This window comes from Leuresthes tenuis, unplaced genomic scaffold, assembly GCF_036924035.1.
Source record: "Leuresthes tenuis unplaced genomic scaffold, fLeuTen1.0.hap1 SCAF_12, whole genome shotgun sequence".
NCBI lineage: Eukaryota > Metazoa > Chordata > Actinopteri > Atheriniformes > Atherinopsidae > Leuresthes > Leuresthes tenuis.
In genome coordinates, this window is record NW_027325366.1 from 6,730,477 (window position 1) to 6,749,935 (window position 19,459).

General features: G+C 38.1%; 1 protein-coding gene across 2 annotated transcripts in view; it reads right to left on the minus strand.

The window, feature by feature from the left end:
- Positions 1–1,422: 1,422 nt before the first annotated feature.
- Positions 1,423–19,459, minus strand: part of tfpia (tissue factor pathway inhibitor a) — a 51,833-nt gene continuing 33,796 nt past the window's right edge. For both annotated transcript variants that reach the window (XM_072397903.1, XM_072397902.1), the window contains 5 exons: positions 12,914–13,090; positions 11,970–12,047; positions 9,840–9,899; positions 6,483–6,671; positions 1,423–3,568 (listed from right to left, as the gene is read on the minus strand). In XM_072397903.1, the coding sequence (XP_072254004.1) occupies positions 3,501–3,568; positions 6,483–6,671; positions 9,840–9,899; positions 11,970–12,047; positions 12,914–13,090 (572 nt within the window). In that variant the 3' untranslated portion in view covers positions 1,423–3,500. The remainder of the gene's footprint in view (positions 3,569–6,482; positions 6,672–9,839; positions 9,900–11,969; positions 12,048–12,913; positions 13,091–19,459) is intronic.

Sequence of the window (19,459 nt, forward strand, 5' to 3'; positions counted from 1 at the left end):
AAGAGATTGCAAGAAAATTTGGCTCCCTGGAAGCAAAATATAAATAAGGGCTGGTGAAAGACATTTGCACAGCACTAAATGTTACTAATAAAACATTTGTGTTATTATCAAAAGCTGAATATTGTTCTCCATTTAATTTGGAGTCACCTTACATGGTCTTGCTAAACATCCATAGACAAATTTTTTTTTTCTTCATGATAAATGTGGGAGCAGCATTCATTCATCCTTTTTATGGACTGTGTCTTAAATCACAGCTTGTTCACTTACTCATAAGGCAACAGCTACACCAATTAGTTAAAAGTTTATCAAGCGTTAACTTAACGCTGAGGAGTGCCTCCTCCTGCAGCCAAACGACTTTTGACCCATCAAGGCATGGTGGACAAGACACATCCAACAGTGTCTTGGACTGGAACGTTAGCAATAGATCCTTTGGGATCTGTGGTGTGGGGTCTTTGTGGATTGGGCTTGCTTCCCACCCATGCCGTGAGATCCCATTAGTTTGACATCTTGGGAATTCGGAGGTGAGGCGAACACCTTAGACACTTCGCCATGTTCTGTGGCCCCTCCTGTGCAGTGTGTCTTCGACATGTTTTTCTTGGGGAGGCTGGTACAAGGGGAGTGCTGTTGCTAAATAGGCAATATGTTATGACTGACTGTTGTATTATAGACTCACACTGTTTCACTTAGTCGTGTAAAGTGTAAAGGTAAACTGTAAAGTGCAGGTGTTGCTGCTAAACACCACATTGGTCCTAACTGTTAGACTCAATTAAATAGTGGAACGTTAATGAATTCCTTCATTTTCCATACCAGCTTCATTCTCTTCAGAATCTCAGGGGGCCTGAAGCCTTTCCCAGCTGTCACTGGGCTAGGACAGGACACCAGTCCATCACAGGGGCAACACAGAGATCAAGAAAAACAATCAAGCAAGAGTGGAGAGTTAAAAGTTATGGGCCATAAAACTAAAACAGCATGTAGATAAATAAAGTAATGCTCATTGACTGTGAGGGGCTACAGAGTCAGGCGATAGTTTTCTCTGAGTTTGAAACTACAAGTATTCCCTTTCACAGCACAGTCATTAGATGAACAAGTACTAAAGAGTGCACTGTTAATTGTTTTAGTAGTGTTATTACTCAGTTGTAAAACTTAATTCCTCACATAAAAGATCTGAATGCTACTGCAAATATTTCTTCATACTTGTACATGTACTCCTTAGCACTCTCTGATTGTGAGATTTACTTAACTTTACTCTTTTCCTTGACAGATTCAATATTCAGCTTATAAAATATAGATAAACTCTTCAATGTGGGGTTTGCTACAACTCCCTGGATTTGCTTGTTTCACAGTGAAGCATCTGATATTCATTAGAGACACTGTCTTATTGAAAATTTAAATAAATTAATAAAAACAGGACGGAAGAATATTGGATTGGCTGTTTTTATTATTTAGCACTCTTACATTTCAAATACTTTACAATCATAGTTATGAAATGGAACATTAAAGCACATGCTGTATGGCCAAGCAGGGCCACTGATAACCCGCTTTCTTTATACAACACTGCCCCCTTGTGTTCTACTTTATCAACGCAACAAGAGTAATGCAGTAGTTGTTGATTAAAGTTGAAGAGATTTGAAGGGAAAAACAGGTTCATAAAATAAAGCAATCAGAAATTGTTTTCATTCTTACAGGATCATAAATTGTTACCCACAGTGAGAGCTATATATATATATATATATATATTGCTCAACTATACCTAAACCATTATAGAAAAGTTTCCTACAGTATATATGAAGTAGAAGCGTTAGTAACGTTGCTGAACAAAACATTGCCAAAAAAAAGTTTCTTTTAAAGTCACTTTTAGAAGTCAAGACAAAAATATTTGTAGAGAAACAATTAGATGCAAACAACAGAACAAATGTCTTTGTCAATGACATTTCAAAACAATTCAGTCACTATAAAAGTAAATCTGACTACAATTATTTTTACACAAGTAATAAAACTAGAAAAACCTCTTTTAAATAAGTTTTTCTTCATGCTAAACTTTTACGTGCTCATCAAACCTTCTCTGGTATATTAAACATCAACAACATAGGCTGTCCTGAGCATTATCCTTTAGCAGCTGCAACATGAGCAATTTAGCAAGATGTGAAACAAAATATAATATGGGATGTTTCTTTTCTTTTGTAAGTCTATGGTCCAGATGCGTAATCAATCAATCATTTGTTTTCACTGGGCGGCGCTTTTGTTCTCTTCCTGATTCTACAACTAAGACCAAGAAATAAAACTGATTAAATATTTTTTCAACTTTAATGATGAGTGATTCAGTTTCATATTTGGTAAAACTGCACGCCTTTATTGTTGCTTTAATGGTCATGTTGTGGTGCACTACTTGCATATGATATGTTATATGAAAATGACTAATAAGTGATTGTTTACATCTAAAATGGGAATGTACTGAGATTCATAACTGAGAATCATATGGACATGTGGCTTTATGGACCAAGTGACCCTCTGAGCATTACTGTAGCTTCAGGACAGGACTTTTCAAGGTCAATATATCATCATCTCAGAAAGAATCATTTTAGATTAACCTATATTTATCTTTGAAAAGTAATTGAAGTAATTGAAAATATCCCTTTTTCAGACTATCTGACTTTATTCACAGGGGTATATAGGACTGATTATATCAAAGTCAAAGTTTTCTTCATATATATGATATACAGTCAGCCTGTTTTTAATCGATTCATGATGTGTAAAAGTTACAAGTGCTTAGTTTTTTGGTTACTAGATGATTTTATTTTGTTTTGGCAAGAATATCTTTGTAATTAGCTCAGCACACATGTAGCGTTTCACTATTTCAATTTTTTTTCTGTGCTAATTTCCATCACCACTAAATCATGGCATTATACAACAAAAAGCTACCAGAAACGGGATGTGGTAATTAGTGAAAAATGTGCTGCCACACACCCAAGACCAGAATGTGAGATAATGGAGTGCTCCTGGGAAAAGTCTGGAAGTACAACCCAATTATGACCATACAGCCTGAACAGATGGTCAAATGGTCGCATTATCTGTCAAGTTTGGTTGAGTTGATGACAGACAAGGAGCTGTTGAGTTCGAGAAGTGGTGGTATTTTTCAAATGACTACAGGATCATAGACAAGAAACTCTGTTCCCATATACAGATTCCTGAATGACCTATTGTCACCAAATGATGTAAAGTGCAGCCCTAGTTTAGCATGGTGGATCAATGCTTTTTGAGCAAACTTTTATTGAATCAAACAGATATTGCAGGACGAGTCTGGTGATCAGTTACAAGAAATTAACCTAATTTATATGGGGTTATGTAAAGAAAAGTGATGACAGGCCTTAAAGTAGAGTTGATTTGCAATATACTGCAGCACTACAGAGCAGGAGATACAAGTAAAACCAAAACTACAATAAAGACATAAATACAAGTCAGCGCACAGTATTAGCGCAGGAACCTCACGCAGATCCAAGTGTTCAGACTGAGCGGTTCACAATGCTGTCCACATTTTTCTTCCTTATTCGGATCATCCCCTTGATGTGACCTGCAACAGAACCAACAAAATTAACTTTGGATCACATTGACAAATTAATTCATTGTAATGAATGAAAGTAAAGTATTCGAGATTTGTTTCCTTTTCTGTTTGAATTGCTCAACAATGAAAACACACACTTTAGAGCTGGGGTCCGTTTCACAAAGCAGGTTCAGGTTCAACAAACTCTGAGACTAACCCTGAACTCGGAGTTGATCTACTCTGAGATAGAAAACTGTGAGTTTCCGGTTCCAGCAACGCTGATTTCAGTTAGTTTAGTCAACTGAGTAGTTTCACCTGGAGTTAAGCGCGTGCGCCACAACTATAAAAAACCAGCATCAGTGGAGCCCCGATTCGACGAGAGCCACCATGGCAACGAGGGAACAGGAGAGCTACGTTTTTCACCAACCTTGAATTGGATATCTTAATGCGCTCATACGGCGAGTTTCAACACGTTTTTAGAAAGAAGTGCAACACCGCTGCAGCTGCAAAAGAGAGGGAGACGGCGTGGGAGAACATTGCTGCTCCGGGTCAATGCGTAAGTTTAAATGTAGTCCTTTGCAATCACAATAATATTACAGGGGAAAACTACTTGAATTGTAGCCTATTCATTTATTTAATTTAGGTGCAATCCCGTGGGGGAGAAGCGCACTTGGCAGCAGCTTAAGATGAAATGTAAAAACATTGGGCCTCATGCAAGAACATTTTCGTATTTTTATTCTAAATTTCTCTTACTTTTTTCGTAAACGCCTTAACTTCGGAAAAAGTGTGTAAACGACCAGCGTAAATGATGAATGCCATACGTACATATTCAAGTGCACATGCACGATAATAGTAAATTTGCATACTTCACGCCCAAAATAATACCATATAAGGCTACGCTTCCTCTTTCTTGTGCCAGGAAGTGTTGAGTGTTGAGGCATGAGACTGGCACCAAGGCGCAAAAAGAACAACTTTACAGGCTCTGAGATTTAAGTTCTGCTTTCAGAGATCCAAAAACGAAAATCTGTCATTTATAGCTTTGTCAGCAGTGGAATTACGGGACCTGCTACAGCGAAGAAATGGTAAGCAATTACAAGTGCTGTTAATTCCGTGTCACCTATAGTTCATAATGTCACCGAAATAAAGAAGAAATTGTTTGATATGAGAATGGCATAAAAAAAAAAAAAAGTCTCGCCATGGCCAGGCGGTCGATGACTGCAACTAAAGCTGTGCAATCAGTTGTTGGCTTATCATCATGGCACTTTGATGGGGCGGTCCATGAGGGGGTCTTCTGGCATGTTGTCTGCCTGGGCTGTTTCAGTTAGTAGGAGACCCTCATTCATGGCAATAATGTGCAAAATGCAGCATGCCAGAATAATATGGTGCTTTGAATGATGCGTATATGTGTGCAGTTTATTACTCCGATTACGTTTGGCAGTCCAACCACGGCATGAAAGTCCTTAATTTGTTCTTGTTCGACAGCAGTGTATATGAATTTGATGTGCCATGGGTGATAAACTGATGAGAGCTTTGAGGACTGGGACACACCCGATCTGTCTCCAATCTCCCTCTGAAAGGTTCCAGTGGCCAAAAATGGGGGTGAGGACCAGGACCTGGACCTGCACGTGTGGTGGAATTGGGTTTGATCGGCGTGTTTCTCTCTGGAGTTGTGGCTTTAGCAAACTGCATATTTGCAGCAGCACAGTCCTTGGCATTCTAAATCGCGACGTCAGCCATTAGTCTGTCTCCGCAAGGATATCTACACAGTCTCGGAACACACGCTCTCTTCCAAGAGCCTGAAATTCTAACGACGACAGGTCTGGATCACTCATAAATTCTGTTCGTACCTGAAAGAAAACTTAAAATACGAAAACATTGGGGAATGCGCAAATTCTCTTAAATAACTCGTACCCACGACTTAAGAACAAATCTGTTCGTACGAACAGTTCTTGCATGAGGCCCATTGTTCAAACAGGTAAGATCTCGGCATGGAGGTACCTAATTTTCATCATGTTTTACACTGTAAAGTAAATATTAAGTGGCTATTTGACTGTGCAGTTGTTTTATCCCCAACATAATGCTGTTTTCACACACATACATGTCTTCTCATCTATATCATGTTCTGTTAAATAATTAAGTCTATTTAAACTAACACAGACTTCTACTCAGCCAACAGAAAGAAGGCAGATGCCCGTGAAACGGGTGCTGGCCAAGCACCGCCACCTCTAAGGAGGCAGAAGAACTGGCCCTAAGCCAGAATATTGGAAGGCCAGTGGCTGAGGGAATCCCTGGAGAGAGCTCATCCTCTTAGTCCACCCCCCAAGACACAAGTGCCTTTTATAAAATGTAATAGGCCTGTGGATATCTTTTTTAAGCCTATTAATACAAATATTTATTTGACTTTTATGTCATATTTTTTTTCTTTTGTCCCGACAGATTCTGATGGTGCCGCTCAAAAAGATAATTGTCTGGAAATGCTAAAACATTATGATAACCATCTCCTGACAAATATTTAATTCTCTGCGCAGTAATGCTGTACCTTCATCCACGGGATCTTTGTCAAAAGGATATGCCATGTTAGTGACTTCGAGAACTATAAGAACTAGGCTACGCCAAAACTCGCCTGCTGACTGAATGAATGAATGAGGAAATCAAATGGCGTGTGTGGCTGAAAGAGGGTGGAGACAGAGAGAAACTCTTGGTTCAATGAGAAAAACCTGGACCCGATCAGGTTAGTTACCACAGTAACTGACAGTTAGCGGTTAGTTAGTTAGTTAAGTTACCTCTCTCTCTGAAACAGGCTAGAGTTACTGCTCTGTCTGGTTTCAGTTACCGCCCTTTGTGAAATGGAAAACTCAGTTTCCCTCATTCCAGGGTTAATAAACTCAGTTTTCACTTAGCCTACTTTGTGAAACGTACCCCTGATCTCTTACAATGACCGTACCCTTTTTGCTTTTAATACACTTGTGAACGCAGTGTTTTCGGTATGGAAAGTTGTTGTTGTTTCCCCCACAGCCGCTGTAGAAAAACATCTGGCATCTCCTGGTTTCTGGGTTGTATGCAAATCTCCTCTCAGCTCCATGACACGTCCCCCTTTCCACAGGGCTAAGGCACATGTCTGAACGACTGAAGTCTGTAAGTCACAGTAAGAGGCAACAAACAATTAATTTAATTTTAAAAAAATCTGTGTTTCTTTCACATTCAGTTGAAATTCAAATGATAATGGTATACAATTCTGGATTTTGTTAGATTAGGACCATTGCAATTTGGTTGCATGATCCAGAAGGGGTGGAGAATATTGTTCAAGTGGATCCATCTATCCATTCATTCCTTTCTTGTGCCTGCCTAATCCAACTCAGGGTTGTGGGGGGTGGGGGTAGCCTATCCCAGCTGTTACATCCTGGAGGAGTCACCTTCCATCACAGAACCACACAGAAACTTTTCTTAAAGTAGATGAAGCTGACTGCTTTTCATCTGTGTGGGTTTAAAAATCCACATGGGTTCTTTTAGTGTCAGCCTTTGGTCTGACAGGAACATATTTGTCTGATGTCTGCAGGCGCTCAGACTTAAACCAACCGATTTTTAAAAAAAAAAAAGTTGTTATCATGGCTATCCTCAGGGCTGTGAAAGCTATCATCTTTGATTAGTCTTAAGAATGCATTCAGGAACTTCGTCATTTTTTTACATTTCTATACAACATGGAATTAAAATGGATTTTTGGTAAGTTTGTATAATTAGATCAACATAACATTTGTAAGTTGCAAAATATTTAGAATTGTGAAACAATCAAGAATACTAAGTACTACGTTTTGAAAGTAAGTACTCACTCCACAAAAGTCGATATTTTGTTGAGCCCCCTTTCGCAGGAGTCACAAGTGCAGGTCTCTTGGTATGTATCGTGAATGGCTCAGCAGATTTTAGCAGGGTGATTTTTTTTTATTTATTTATTTATTTTTTTTGCCCAGTCTTAAAGGCAGAACTGCTCCAGGCCTTTCAAGCTAAATGACTTCTGCTAGTGCTAAGCAACATACCACAGATTTTCAAAGGAATTGAGATCTGGGATTTGACTAGATCATTCCAATGGTTCCCTTAAACCTGGGTGTTGCTTTAGCAGTATGCTTATTTGTTGGTTGGGTGGGGGGGCTGGAGCCTTTCCCAGCGATCATCAGGCAAGAGGCAGGGTACACCCTGGACAGGTCGCCAGTCCATCACAGGGCCACACAGAGACAAACGAGACAAACAACCACACACACGCTCACACTCACTCCTAAAGACAATTTTAGAGATATCAATTAACCTAACATGCATGTTTTTGAATGGTGGAAGGAAGCCGGAGTACCCGGAGAGAATCCTTAAGCTTCGTAGGGATAATATATTGTTGCAGAAAATTATTAAAGATGAATTTTTGTAATACATAACAAAATAGATCAAGTTAAAAAAAATCAGCTGACAAGCATTTAGACTCTGTCTGTAATGACTGTCTGCCTATATATTTTAAAACTTAAAGAGGTGCTAGAGTTGTTCCTGCTGCCATGTTTCAGTGAAAAAAATTATTTTGCCTGTCTGATATTCCTGCTTCCACATCAAGGCTCCAGGCTCATCTATTCTATCTGCCATTGATCTCACACCTCCCTTGCTGATCAAGGGACAAAATGGTTTAAACGTACTCATCCTCTCTCTCTGTTTTGTTCGTGCTCTGCATCCTCGACATCTCCTCTTCAAATCAAGGCATTACTTTGGCTTTAGAAACCTCAATCAGCAGCTTCCACATGCAAACAACTTCTCCAGTGCCATAGTTTTTAATCGTAACAGATGAAAGAAGAAAATTACATGCCGGGAGACTTAATTATGTGACATCTGAAAGTATTTCGCTGGCACAAATCATAATTTGGATTTTCAGAATGAATAAATATGTATGCACTACTTTCCTTTCAGGTCACATATTTTAGAATTATATTTTAATCTTTCACATAAAAACATGCCATCACCTTTTAGCCTGTTAAACCACTACTTTTTCTTTTTTTAATTTTATTTTCACTTATTTAAACTATCACAAAAAACTGAAGGATTAACTGTGTAGAGGTTCAAGAAACCTCAGTTGTAGACTTACTACTAATGTAGTAACACTATTGTTTATGTATAACAGCAGTATGGCTTACTGCCAATTTCAATATGAGCATATGTTTAGAACAAATGCTGATCCAGAGCTGCCGCTGACACAGCCCACCAACAGTTACTAAAAGTGTACTTTATTGCACAGCCACAAGATGTCAGTCTCTGATTTCACCACGGTGATATCGAGCTCTCTCATGCTCATTTTTAAACTCTGAGTGTGAAATTCAGATATTCCAATTCAGCTTAGCAGTGAAACCTGCATTCATTGATGCTTTGTTAAATGCTGAGTATCTCAGCCAAAATGTAATTCTAAGAAAGCACTGACAGGAGCTAGAACTATGGAGGTGACTCATCCTGAATCTTTCCCTCTCAATATTTTCTGACAGGAGTGAAATGGAATTCTTAGAATTATCACTCTGACTGAGTTGAGTGAGATGGACCTGGTTCTCCTCTTGTCTCCCACTGCTGCTCAAACAGCCTTGGAACATGACAGCTCGGATATACGCTTCCTTTCAGCCAATACCAAGAAATTAATAAGTGGGACTTTGTGACAAATGTGATGAGTCAGGGAGACACTGATGCACTTTGTTTCTGTCTTTTGCTCTTCACAACAAAAGCAATTTTACAAGCTGTCTACCATCTATGCATCACTGCAGCTTGACATTTTTTCATCACTTCTGGAAGAACATGCCGGTACTTAATTTGAGGTCTCAGCTAATGTCAGAATTCAGCATGGACTGGGTGCACAACATGTGTGATTTAATTACACCTCACAACATTTAATCTTTCACACATTTCAGAACACATTTAACAGTGAAAGCACTTCTTTAGACTCTGTGCTTTTCTGTCTGAATTAATTTTATGCTGTAAACTGTTAGCTCTAAATATTTTTCACTTTGATTTATGATACATAACTAAAACTGTACTTGTGTGCCGGCTGTTAATAATACTATAATTCAGCTGGACCTAACTTTATCTGACTCTGTACACTGGCCCCAACAGTAGACAGCAGCTGCAGGGGTCTGATTAGCTCTGTCTATGTGGCCCTGACTGCCACCAGAACTTCAGATTGATTCATACAGTCCTATGAAATGTTTTTTTTTGGGGGAGGGGCATTTTTTGTTTATTATTTTTTCTTTTTCATGTGGGATCCTGTATTAACAGACATTTAAAGGCATACTCTTACCATTTCTCTCTTGACTAGAGCCATTCACCTGCACCTGAGGTTCGCTTACAGACAATTCCCCTGAAAAATAAACATATGTTAATGGATCAATATCCCTCAATTAGCTTTCCTTCCAACGCCGACATATGCCAGTACATTCATGTCTGTTAAAAAGGAACAGAAACATATTAGGGAGAAGACCTGAACAGCTTGCTCAAGTTAAAACAACTGCTACAATTTTCACATGGGGACATCCTTTTTGATCCATCACATACGCAAACAGTTTTAAGAATTCTCCTTAAGAGTGTTGCTGAAATCCCCCTCAGCTAAAAAAAACTTTTATCATTGTTAATATGTGTATAATATATATGTGTATTTTTTTAATGTTTTGAAATGCTTATCATGAGTAAAATCAGTCATGATTGCAATGGCTGAATATTTCTGCTTTGAATCTTCAGAGCACCACCTATATCCTCAGAAAGGTTAGGTCAGGCAGCACAAAAATATCTATATCTATATAGATATTTAGATAGATAGATTGATAGATACTTTATGCCTCCCAAAAGGAAATTAAGGATTAGCTACTGAAAGGTCTGCCACTTGTGTCGACACTGGAGTGAGATGTTTTCAGGAAGCAACTTTGAGTACTTGTAGGTTGGGGCCGTACAGCTAAGTTGCATCCTCTGTGAGGCACTGATAAAACTAGAGTATCAAGTTAGCCCAAGGTAGAGGAAGAAGACAGTAGAACCAAGGCTGAGCGAAGATTTCCAGCTCTTGGCCAGCCAAGCAAGAAGCGGGAGCCTCCAGCTGGTCTGGAAGCTAGCCAACATGGAAGCCACAACCTCACCTGAGAAGTAACCGAGCTGTTGCTTGGCTGTGATTTTAAGTTTGCCAAATTAGCTTTCAGTTGAACCAGCCAAGAAGGCGAAGTGAAAAGATTCCCACAGTTCTGGTGATATTGGCTTGTTTGAGTGATCAGCCGGTATCTTGTGAGCTAACAGAGCTTGCAGCTGAACAAGGTGGGAGGACTGAACAACGGGCTCCCTCAGCTGGCCTCAGTTGGGGGGAAAGAGCTAGCAAAACTTGCTGCCTGAGCCGAAAGCCCACCTGCAAGAGCTCTTGGCTGGTGAGCAGTTCCTTTTTAATGTTGTTGAAAGCCATAGAAGGTGAATACATTACCAGTCTGATACTTCCACTCTATGTAATTTAGCTTCGTCCTTATGAGAATATATCTCTGTTTCCAGCATTTATAGCTAAATTACCCCAGTTTCTAAACATGCCAAGCTAAGCTAACTGCTTCCATCAATCTTCTCATGTTACTCTAGAACAGGGGTCGGCAACCTTTAACACTCAAAGAGACATTTGGACCACCATTTATTTCTGTGTTTCCATGGAAAAGAAAACACTGGGAGCTGCAAATACTTTTTGACATCTAAAATGAAGATGTTGTTTTTTTACCTTTACGCTTTGTATGAACAACTATAGCATGTTGCTTACGAAATCCATGAAGTGCAACAAAGAAAATTAAATTTTATTTATGTAATGAACACATTTTGAACTGTTAAAAAAAACATGCTGAGTTGAAAGTCTCTTTCTCACCACAAATTAGGCATACTGGTAAGCCACTCTTGTCAGAGGTGTGAATGAATCTGCCCAGGCATCATTAAATGTTATATTTTCTTAAGAATATTTTTCTTTTCTTACATTTCTCTATACTTGGCCTACCTGGGGTTGAAAGTCTTGATAAATGCACAGCGTTTTGGCAGGTATATAGAGGCTTTCGGCGAGTGTGAGCATATTTTGAGCAACAAAAAATAATAAAATACAGTTTTATTTAATATTTCAAGATCACAATAATCTTCCAATTTAGAACTACAATAAGAAAACTAACACAAATAAAATACACTTAAATTGGATACTTTTTCATTTATTTTCCCAAGCCATGCGGAGCGGCAGCATAAGGACAAAAGCACCGCATGTGGCTCTGGAGCCACGGGTTGCCGACCCCCTGCTCTAGAACAACAACTTTTTTACTTGCAATGAATGGATGTGTTGAGAAGTTATAACACTTTTTTTAAAGGTACATCAACAAACAAAATTTTTCATAGCCTACTTCTCCAAAAGTAGAGTGTAGTGGGTATTCAGTTTTACCAGTTACAACGGTTGACTGCACAACACTGGCTTCATTAGCAGGCTGTGTGTGCACTTCTGGTGCCATGGTAGGTTTAACTGTACATACACATACAAAAAAAGACAGCAACAAAAAATACAATGTTAATAAAACAGTGTTTACATTGCTATCCACATAACATTGATCAAAAGGGCTACACCTACTGAGAACAAATTTTGTTCGAACTAAAACGTAACCTTAGTCAAATTTCTGTTTGGCCAGCATGGGTTTTGGTCTGCAAATTAAAATAAGAGACTCAAGATGAAAATAATAAAAAGAGAGAGGGTAATGGGGCAGTCATTGATTTTTCTTTGTATTAAATCAGATGCTGACTAAAATAGTCACAGTCTAACAACGTGCTTGTTATGTTCCCTGACAACTTCAATACCTAATTGACTTCTAAGTCATGCTCCAGTTTAGTTTAATTAAGACTGCTTTTGTTAGTAAAAACGTTATAAATGCTAAATCAAAGACAAATGTGATTTCATACACTGCTGAAAATCTATCAGAAAGTCATTTTTCTGAGGCAACTACTTTCATTATGTTGTTTTTCATAGCTGTGTGGGAACTTTGATCTGCTGTGCCTCCGCTGGCTATAGATCCTGAAGTCTTCCATAATACTCTAAGGTAAAGGCTGGAAAGTAATTATTTTTGTTTTCCAAACTTAAGCGCTCAAGACTAAAACAAAGACTAAAATGATTAAATATAAGGTGTAGATTCTAAAAATGTATGGAAATGTATACTACTCAGTCTGGAACTTTTAAAAAAACAAAACCAATTCATCTTGTGACCAGCCTAATTTTTGGGCTGAACTTTTACTTGTGGTTTTGAATAGGACCTAACAATGCTGTGTTGGCAGTTTGGGTGCCTGTCAGTCCTTACACTAAGAGAGCAAAAGTTCAGCTGGGTTCTTCAGCTGGCCTACCTGGGTTCTGACATTTCGCTTGGCAATCAGCCATGCTCCTGAAGTTGTTGGCATTTCCAAAGCAGCCACCATAAAAGAAATGCTTGCACTGCTGACTATTGCTGTCAAAGAAGTAGCGTGTCACCAGTCCTCGACAGGGGCCAGGGGCCTCTGGTAAATGACATGGGTTCTTGTCATCTATGAAAGGATGACAAAGAAAAAAGTAAGGATTCCATTATAGCATGTTATTTATTAAAATGCATACAGAGCTGTAGATAATCAGTGGCTGTATCCCAAATCCCTTACAATTACCCAAAGGACTGAATACAAAGTGAATTTGCCATTTTTTAGGGCTGTCCGAATGTATAGTGAGATTTTATGTACCCTATATAGTGCACTCAAAGTCTTCAATGACAGCTAGTGTAGAATTAATTGTATCTAACCCTGCAAATATATACCGTAATGCATTGCAACAAAGGAAAAAAGGCTGACAATCAAGTATAAATCAAGCAGACCTGCAGCAGCTCCATTAGCTGCCATACAATGTTTTAATAATTCTAAGAATGACAAAATGCTATATTAAAATAAATCCTAAATTTCAATGGATTTTATTATAGATAATACGTAAGTGTCTTGAATCATGTAACAGAATTTATTTATTTTTTAACTGCATCAATGAGACAAATAACTATTTATAGATAACAAATACATTTATTTTGATCTTATATGAATCAGCTGAACAGAGCAGAAAATCAAATCTCAAACAAGGCATTAGTCGTGGTCCATGTTTTTGTTCTTTGGTTCATTAGTTTCTATGCTATATCATGTTCTGTATTTTAGTTAATTTCTGTCAGTTATTTACCTTCATCTTGTATCAGTTTTCTTCTTCCTACTTTATTTTATTGAGTTTTCCCTCTTGTGTATTCAGTTGTATTTAGATCCTGTGTCACATCTAGTCTGTTTTCTTTTGTGATGCCTCACCTGTTTTCCATTCCCTCCCTACTCCCGCTGTACATATATATATACTCATGGTTTTCTATTGGTCATTGTCGGATCATTTCATGTTGCTGTTTTTCCCATTGCCTGTAGGATTTTCCATGTTACTCTGTTTGAGTGTTTTTAAAAAAAACATCTGCCAGCTTTTGCCTCTGTCGTCGTAGTCTTTCACTTGTGTCTGCTCCTCGACAATCTTGACACATTTTGTATTAATTAATTGGAAGATAAAAGTTAAAATATTTTTCGCACATCACAAAAATTCATGTTGATATTGAACTGTTGAGTTAAATTGTGCAACAGCTGTCATGTTATTCACAGCAACAAATCTTTTGTTAAATGATGAGAATACTACATAAGTAGTAGTTAGATTTATCTGAGTAGATTTTAAACACAGCAAGTGAATGAAGTTTCTTTACATCAGAGAACATGACAGTCTATAGTTTTCCTTCTGGCTAAACTTAGATGTGAAATATAAAATGTATAGCTCTATCTTGAAAGTTGTTGGGCCTGAGGATGTTCATTTTTCATGGTAGCTTTATTTTACCATGTACCAAACAGTCTGGTGAATTCTGCATCATAAAGAATCATCCTCACTTTGTTTGGAATAGATAAATTTTACTTTTCAGTTTCTTTCAGTTTTTTTCAGAAAGGAAAGTTACAAAGACTCACAAAGAAACTGACTTAAAAAAAACAAAACAAGAAAGAACAGAGAAAACATTGCATAAACTGAGTTTCCTGTTTATTTGTGACTGTATTTGTATTGGTTGGTCTATTGTGTTTAAGAATAGAAATTATTTGGTTGTAATCGTGATGTGGTGGATAACACTGCTGTCCATGGGACCTCTCTGTATCAAGTTTAAATAAAGCTGAACTTAAAAATGCTTTCTCTGTGGAGTTTGCATGTTCTCCCCTTGCATGCATTGGTTCTCTCTGGGTCCTCCTACCGCCCAAAAACATGCATGTCAAGTTATTCTACATTGAATCTAGGAGTGAGGTGTGAGTGTGCATAGGTGCTTATCTAGTTTGTCTATGAGTGGCTCTGTGATGGACTTGTCCAGGGTGTGCACCACCCCTTGTCCAGTGGCAGCTGGGATAGGTGCCAGCCCCCCGCAAACTTAAATTGGATTAGGTGAGTATAAAAAGGGGAATGATGGATAAATAATACTTTATTAATCCCCAACGTGAAACTACATTGTTTCAGTATAAATTATTGAGGAAAATAAATAAACAAGTTGACAAACTTGTGTAGCAGAGAGAGGCATGGTTTAGATCTCTAGTATCTGCTGTTGCGTTTGTAGCGTTGCAATACCTGAGCTAATGACATGTAGTGTAAAACAAGTGAACTCTCATAGTAGAAAATTTGGTAGAAATTTACAGCCAACAATTCAACAACAGGAGTGCAGAGACAGAATTACACCATCAGTTGTTAACAATCCCTGAGATTCAAGATCCCTCCTCTTTCACTCTTACTGCTCTGTCTACAGTCTCTGCCTGTCCGTATAGTCTGTGGGTATGCATGTTCCTGTTCTCGCACCCTGCATTCCCCATTTTCTTACTGTTTCCTTGTCAGCCCTCCAAAAATGTTTTTTGCATCTGGGTACAGGGTCTTATTTAGGGTATTACTTGAACATCCGAAAGTCCAGCTGCTGTCAAATATTAACAACTTTCCCATGTGCATAGAAGTTATGATGTAGTATGACCTTGTACAGTGTTAAGTAGAGCATGCAATAAATGAACTGACTCATGTTGCCCGACTCACTTTGAAATCACTGGGCATTGCCCACTGTGCTGTCCCCCCAGCTGTACAATGACTCCAGAAAGTCAAATCCTCTTCTCAGTATTACTTGCATGCCCCTCTGGTTTACACGTCCTATCCTCTGCTGAATTATTTTTATCCTCGGTGGGGACAAAATTTATCCCCCCACCTAAAGTATTTTCACCATTTCATCGTAATTACTAACAAACATAATACAAAAGGTCCATGTTTATTTTGATTGTGCTGTAATTTTTATCTGCCGGGAGCAAGTCAGAGGCGTCACGCTCACAGAAAGCAGTTTTACTTTGAAAACCAACAGGATTTTTTTGCGTTTCACAAGTCCAACTTCCTTTCTGCATGATCCGTGCCAAAAAGAAAGCTTAAATCAAATGGAGATAGATACTGTTTTCATAGTCTGAACTATAGTCTACCCGATTAACCGTTTAAAAAAAAAAATGTAATTATCTTGACAGCACATTGTGGTATTTCATATTTTCTGTTGAACTGATAACGGGATAAATTAAAATTTAGCAAATTTAAAAACAATACTATGAGAAAATATTACTGCAAATGCAGTGGTTAAGTTCACGTTCAAAATAGGCCTACTGCCTACGTTATGTAGCCTAAGTGTAAGGTTTATCTACACAACAATCAACAGTTTTCATGTTTTCACACTGCTGTGTGGTAAATTTTCTGAATTAAATGTTTCTCAAAATTATCCCCCCTACTGGTTTTTTCACAAATCGCACGCTGCTTGCATGTATAAAATGTTGAAGTATTGAGCCTAAGAGCTGTAAGCCATTATCTTGATGCACCACTGTCCGTGGTGCTGAAGTAACTGAGGATTTGTATTTGCACCCTGTTGCTCTCAATTCTGGCCTTTTCTCGGTTTCCTTTCTACACTGTAAACTAAGAGTGTTCAGTTATCTACTGTTTTTAAGCCTGTGCACTAGGACATATGGGTTTCATTCTAAAACAATATGTGATTTGATCAAGCAATTTGACATTTTACAAATAGATGAACATTTTTAAACATGCGTTTATGGTCTGTGCTTTGCTGCTAGAGATAAAGGAGTTAAATCAAGACTGTGGCAATCAACTGACCACAGAATGTTATTTATTGACAAACAAGCCAACAAAGAAAATAAACAATTAATCAAACATGGTAGAAGCTTACTTAGTATTCTGCTAAGCCTTCAGACTTGTGACTAATTATATGCTGTTTCTTCTCCAAACTCACTATTACCCAGCATCTAAAGATTTCTAATATGACTGCCGGGGGATATCTTACAGCTGTGCTCCCTCAGTTTGGTTTATCTGTTTAAGTCTTTGAATAGCCACACTCCACTGAAGGGCGACCGTGATTAAAATGCGATCATTGTAACATCTAAATATGTTTTATGAGGTGACTTTGTCTTTAAAGCACTAGGCAAACACGTGTGAAAAGGGTAAAGGCTAGTTCTCTCTCTGGAGGAGTGCTGTGATGAATAATTCAAAATGTACTTTTCTATTAAAGCTGTGAAGGTGGAAGTGGCGATATGTGTTTTAAAGTCATCATATAGAAAGAAAAGACATTTGATCTCTCATCCTTTATTTTCATTTAAAATATAATCTGTATTAAAATAACAGTGACCACTGGGGTGAGACACAGGAACTACAAAGAACTCAGCGAGTTAGGAAGTTCAACCATAACATCATCTTCATCTTCTTTATTATGAAAAGTCAGAACTTTTTATGATGCTATTTTTGACTTTTGAAAAACATAAGAACATAAGCCCAGTGTAAGGGATGGAAGTCTCAGTGTTAAAGGCCGGTGTTTGCAATTTGACCTCGGAGGAGAGAAAATATGACTGTGTTATCTCAGCAGAAAAATTTTAATGACAGAAAAAGGTGCAATAAATTGGAATGGCTAAATAATTCTCTGAGATTAAACATGTCTGGGAGTTAAGCGGCCTGCCACGTCTGCAACTAAAGATTACCATTCGTAGTCATTTTCATGTGCTGTTTATCTGCTGCGTATTTTCTACATCGATAAATGAATGACAAACTATTAAATGTAAAACAGAAACTGGGGGTAAATAGGCTTAGAAACTCTTCTTCAAGCATCACTAAATGCCTGAAAATGTCATAACTTATGGGTTTTGAATTTTCCATCCTATAAGATAAGCAAAAACACTGTAAAAAGGGATTGTTTGAGATTCCCGCTTGGAAAATGACATTAATGATGTGAGCATGAGACAGTGATGAGCAATGCATGTTTCATGGCTATATTGTCTCCCCTCATAGCCCAGTAAAATATCTCATAGACTGACGCTGTACTAATCACATATGAAATCAGAGATATATGTCACTATTTATAGAGTGATGATTTGTTAGAAACAAGCAGATTATGTAAGGGTGTGTTCACACTTGACTGTTTTAGTTTGATTAAAACAAACTGGTGTGGGTCAAATGAAAGATAACCAATTACAGTGCAGTTTAATTGTCAGACCCAATCACATTGGTTGATTGGTTCTGACTATCGGAATGCCTTCATATCCACTCCTACGGGGACATTTAGCGTAACACAGAGCACTGGATCAGAATGTTTGTTAGTTCCAATATAAGAGAGAAGCTCTCCAGTTTGTTTGTGACCTTATTCACACAAAGCAAACCAGAAATGTTCTTTTCTCCTTTATTTTTTCCCGAACCTTAATCAGGTGTTCCATCTCCTAAACATAACCATTTATTCATTTTTCCTAAACCTAAACATGTAACACTGGTGCATACGTGTAGCCAAAGAAACATGAGAAGAACAGTGGAAAAAATGACAGTGAAAGGACATAACCGAGTGAAACAGTGATATCCATGGTAAAAGGAGAGGTCTTTCAGCAGAAAGAAAATGTTTTAGAGTTGGCCATTACCCTACCTGCCATGCCTACCTCTTAATTGCTTGTTTGTCGTTTGATAAAACACGAACCAAACATTGGCTGTGCATGTGTTAAAAATAGTAAAAGATTTAATTTAAGAACAAAACATCAAATTTATTAAACATGAAAATATGCTATAAATGTGATTCTTAGAAATAAAATGGCTAAAGGTTCCTGCTATGCTGTGACACATAAATTACTTGTTTTTTAAAAACATTACCTCCAAAACTCAGCAACTTTTAGACTTGTTTGTCTAAAACTATGTTTGTTTAGAGAAGCCAGCTGCATTTGTCCATCCCAGAGTTCCTAAAACAGCATATGTACTGTATCTTCTTCTATCACTTCCACCTAGAGTACAGAAATTGTCTCAAAGGAAGAAAACAAGGAGAAAAGTCTATGGTATGCGAAATCACACACGGAATGGGCTCAAAATCAGCTGCAAAAAGTCTTCAGGAGTGATAAATCCACATTTGAACTTACTGGTTAATATCAATGTTGTGTCGGGCAGAGGGTAGAATAGACTAGGAACAGCAGTGAGCATCAATAGCCATCTGTAAAACGTGATTGGGGCTCTGTCATGGTTTTGGGCTGCATCTCAGCCAGTGTTGTCAAAACTGAAGAAATTAAAAACATCAAAAAGTGGTCAGATTTGTATCCACCCTGTAGTGCTGTCAGGGCAGCATATGTTTGGTCTCTAGGAACATGTGTTTATCCCTTACACACCCCAGAAGTTGTAAAAACACAGCTCAATAGACAAACACACTTCTAGTGGAACACTATCAGTTATGACTTGACTTCCTCTGAGCCCAGACTGCACCAATTTTTAAGCAATGTTTATGCATTTGGCAGATGCTTTTATCCAAAGCACCTTGCACTCATATCCCAGGTGTGAAGGTATCGTAAGGG